At 44.9% G+C, this 3,554-nt stretch overlaps 1 protein-coding gene across 1 annotated transcript; it reads left to right on the forward strand.

Annotated features, from left to right (window-relative positions):
- The first annotated feature begins 562 nt into the window (after nt 1-562).
- On the forward strand, nt 563-1,705 carry LOC112786047 (uncharacterized). The gene has a single exon (XM_025829472.1). The coding sequence runs from the start codon at nt 563-565 to the stop codon at nt 1,703-1,705; it is 1,143 nt and encodes a 380-aa protein (XP_025685257.1).
- Nucleotides 1,706-3,554: the final 1,849 nt, after the last annotated feature.

Raw genomic sequence — 3,554 nt, forward strand, 5'->3', positions numbered from 1 at the left:
ATCCATTTTCCGGGCCCACTTGGTGAGTGTTTGGGCTGAGCTAAGGGTGACTCCACGAGCTAGTACCCTTCTTGGGCATTGAACGCCAGCTTTGGACTCCTTTTTGGGCGTTGGACGCTAGCTGCTCCCTTTTGGGCGTCCAACGCCAGGAAGAGGGTGAAGTGCTGTTATTGAATGCCAGTTTTAAACCTTCATTTCTAGAGCAAAGTATGAACTATTATATATTTCTGGAAAGCCCTGGATGTTAGCTTTCCAATGCTATTAAGGACGCACCATTTGAACTTCTGTAGCTCCAAAAATGCTCCGTCGAGTGCACGGAGGTCAGAATCCGACAGCATTTGTAGTCCTTTCTCTGTCTCTAACTCAGACTTTTCCAAAGCTCCTCAATTTCAGCTAGAAATTATCTGAAATCATCATAAAACGCAACAACTCAAAATAGAATCTAAAAATGTGAATTTTTCGCTAAAATCTATGAAAATATAATAAAACTTAAACAAAACATAATATAAACTACTCAGAGACGGCCTATGAGGTGAACACAGGTGATAACGCCTGGGACACCATGGAGGAAGTGAACTATATGGGAAACTTCTCCAGAAACTTCAACAAAAATCCCTATTCAAATATCTTCAATCAAAGATGGAGGAACCACCTCAACTTTGGGTGGAGAGACCAACAGAATCCCCAACAAGGCTTCAATAATAATCGGAATGGAATGTACCAAAATCAGTTCAACAATAAACCATTCGAAACTTCTCAGCAACAATTGGAGACACCTAGGCAAAGTCTCTCTGACTTAGCTGGTATAGTCTCCAACCTCTCCAAGACCACTCACAGTTTCGTAACAGAGACTAAGTCCTCCATTAGGAACCTAGAAATACAGATTGGTCAGCTGAGCAAGAGGATCCCAGAGATCCCTTCTAACACTCTTCCAAACAACACAGAAGGGAATCCAAAAGAAGAGTGCAAGGCCCTCACTATAGAGGTTGTAACCGAACCTAAAAAGGAGCATGTTTTAGAGGAGCTCAAAGAAATCATAGCTCATGAGGAGACTAAAACAGCCACCTTGCACGCCCCTTTACTACGTGAAGAATCTGAAGAATACTCGTCTTCAGAAGAGGATGAAGAGTCCAAGAAAAAGCAATTTGCTCGGTATCTGACCATCCTCAGAAAACTAAAAGCCAACTCCTCTCCCACAGAGGCGTTAGAAGAGGAAGATGAGCCTGTGATACTGGCCAAGGAATGTAGTGCCTTGGTCCAGAAGAAACTTCCTCAAAAGCTTTCAGATCCCGGAAGCTTCCTGATTCCCTGTACTATAGGGACTATCACCTTTGAGAAGGCACTATATGACCTTGGCTCAAGCATCAATCTGATGCCTTTGTCTGTAATGAAGAGGCTAGGAATTTTAGAGGTGCAGCGTGCCACAATCTCATTGAAGTTGGCAGACAAGACCCAAAAAAGGGCGTATGGCATGGTAGAGGATGTCCTGGTGAAGGTTGACGACCTTCACATCCCTGCTGACTTTGTGATTCTAGACACAGGGGAGGACAGAGATGAATCCATCATCCTTGGATGGCCTTTTCTAGCCACTCCTAAGGCCATAATTGATGTAGAAAGAGGTGAGCTAGTCTTAAGACTACATGAGGATTGTATCTTGTTCAAGATACCAACCCTCAGACTCCCTTTGACAGAGCTGGTACTATAGTGCAGCACATTGTGTTCCATCCTTCCCTCTCAGTGTAGAGCTTTACAAAGCTCCCATACACCAACTCTAAGTTTGGTGTTGGACAACCATCATCAAGCACTGGGGAGGAAGATACTAAGAGAAAGGTACCTAAAGGCTGGAGGGACAAGAAGACCTCTACTAAAGGCCTCTCACCCAACATGAGAGTTGTCTTCACCAAGAGTCCAATCATTCCACATAAAGTGAGTAGGATTTTGTCTCTAGAGCACGTGGAGCTCATTCATGAGAGCACAGAAAGAAAGTTCACTGTACGAGGTGAAATTCTGAGCCCTTATCTATCTCCGTAATGGAGCTGTCCGTCAAGCTAATGACGGTAAAGAAGTACTTATTGGGAGGCAATCTAACCATACTTAGACTATTATTATTTTCTTTATTTTCATTTGACTCTGCTTTAGTTATTCCTTTTTAGCTTTTCTCTTTCTTTTTAATGTTTGTGATCATGTATAGCACTTGGAACAGTGATAGAAGCATGCAGAACTGAAGACAGAACACTCTGGTTAGACCCCCTTACTAGCGTTGAACGCCTGACAAGGAGGGGATTGGGCATTCAACGCCCCACAAGGGATATGAAGTTAGCGTTGAATGCCAGGAAGGGAGCATCCTGAGCATTCAACGCCCCAAAGGGAGAGGAAAGCTGGCATTGAACGCCAGCCAGGGAGTACCCTGGGCGTTCAACGCCCTACAGGGGGCAGCCAGTCCCAACCATTCACCCCCTATGGCCGTTTAACGCCCATACCTAGCATTGAACACCAGGTAGGGGGCAGGCAGCTTGAGTTCTGCAACCTTCTCAGGACAATAGATCCCACAGAATCTCCACCTACCTCACCTTCTTCTCTCTCCTATCTTCTAAACCTTGAAACCCACACCCTACTTTCCTCTTCCCCATACACCCTCAACCAATCACATCCACATCACCTTTTTCTGTTCCCAAAACCCTTCATCACTCCCATCATTCAATTCCCACCAACCCCACCCACTTCAAATTCAAACCATTCCCACCCATTCTTCCCTCCTTCATAACCGAACCCTAACCTCCCACCCCTATAAATACCCCTTCATTCTTCTCATCACCCTCACACCTAAACACTCTCTTCCTCTTCCCTTATACACTCTACACACTCTTGCCCTTCCTCACCCCCCACTTGGCCGAAGGCTTCTCCCTTCCCCTTCAATAATTCTTCTTCCTTCTACTCCTCTCTTTCCTTTTTGTTCTTATTTGCTTGAGGACGAGCAAACTTCTTAAGTTTGGTGTTGCAAAAGCTTTGCTTTTTGACTTCTACCATCCCTAAGTATGGCACCTAAGGTCAGTGAAGCCTCAAGAAAGAGAAAGGAAAAGGCCCTTGCTTTTTCTTCTTAACCTTGGGAAATGAAGAAATTCCTCACCAAGGCTCATCAAAACCACTTCTATGAGGTGGTGACGGAAAAAATAGTGATCCCCGAAGTCCCCTTTAGGCTAAAAAACGATAAGTACCCAGAAATCCAACAAGAAATCTGGAGAAGAGGTTGGGAAGTACTAACCAATCCTATCCCGGAGGTTGGAATACTAATGGTGCAAGAATTTTACGCCAATGCTTGGGTCACAAAAAATCATGATACTCGTGTGAACCCACAGTCCAAGAACTGACACACCATGGTGAGAGAGCGACTCCTTGATTTTAGCCCGAAAAGTGTAAGAATGGCGCTCAAACTACCACAAATGTTAGGAGACCCGCACTCTTACACCAAGAGGGTTAACTCCGATCATAGGTTAGAGCAAGTGCTCGCAAACATCTATATGAAAGGAGCCCAGTGGAGGCTAGATGCGCACGGC

Source organism: Arachis hypogaea, chromosome 20 (assembly GCF_003086295.3).
Source record: "Arachis hypogaea cultivar Tifrunner chromosome 20, arahy.Tifrunner.gnm2.J5K5, whole genome shotgun sequence".
In the NCBI taxonomy this organism is placed as follows: domain Eukaryota; kingdom Viridiplantae; phylum Streptophyta; class Magnoliopsida; order Fabales; family Fabaceae; genus Arachis; species Arachis hypogaea.

Coding starts and splice junctions, on each gene's coding strand:
- LOC112786047 (XM_025829472.1), top strand. CDS start 563: ATGGAGGAAGTGAACTATATGGGAAACTTCTCCAGAAACTTCAACAAA.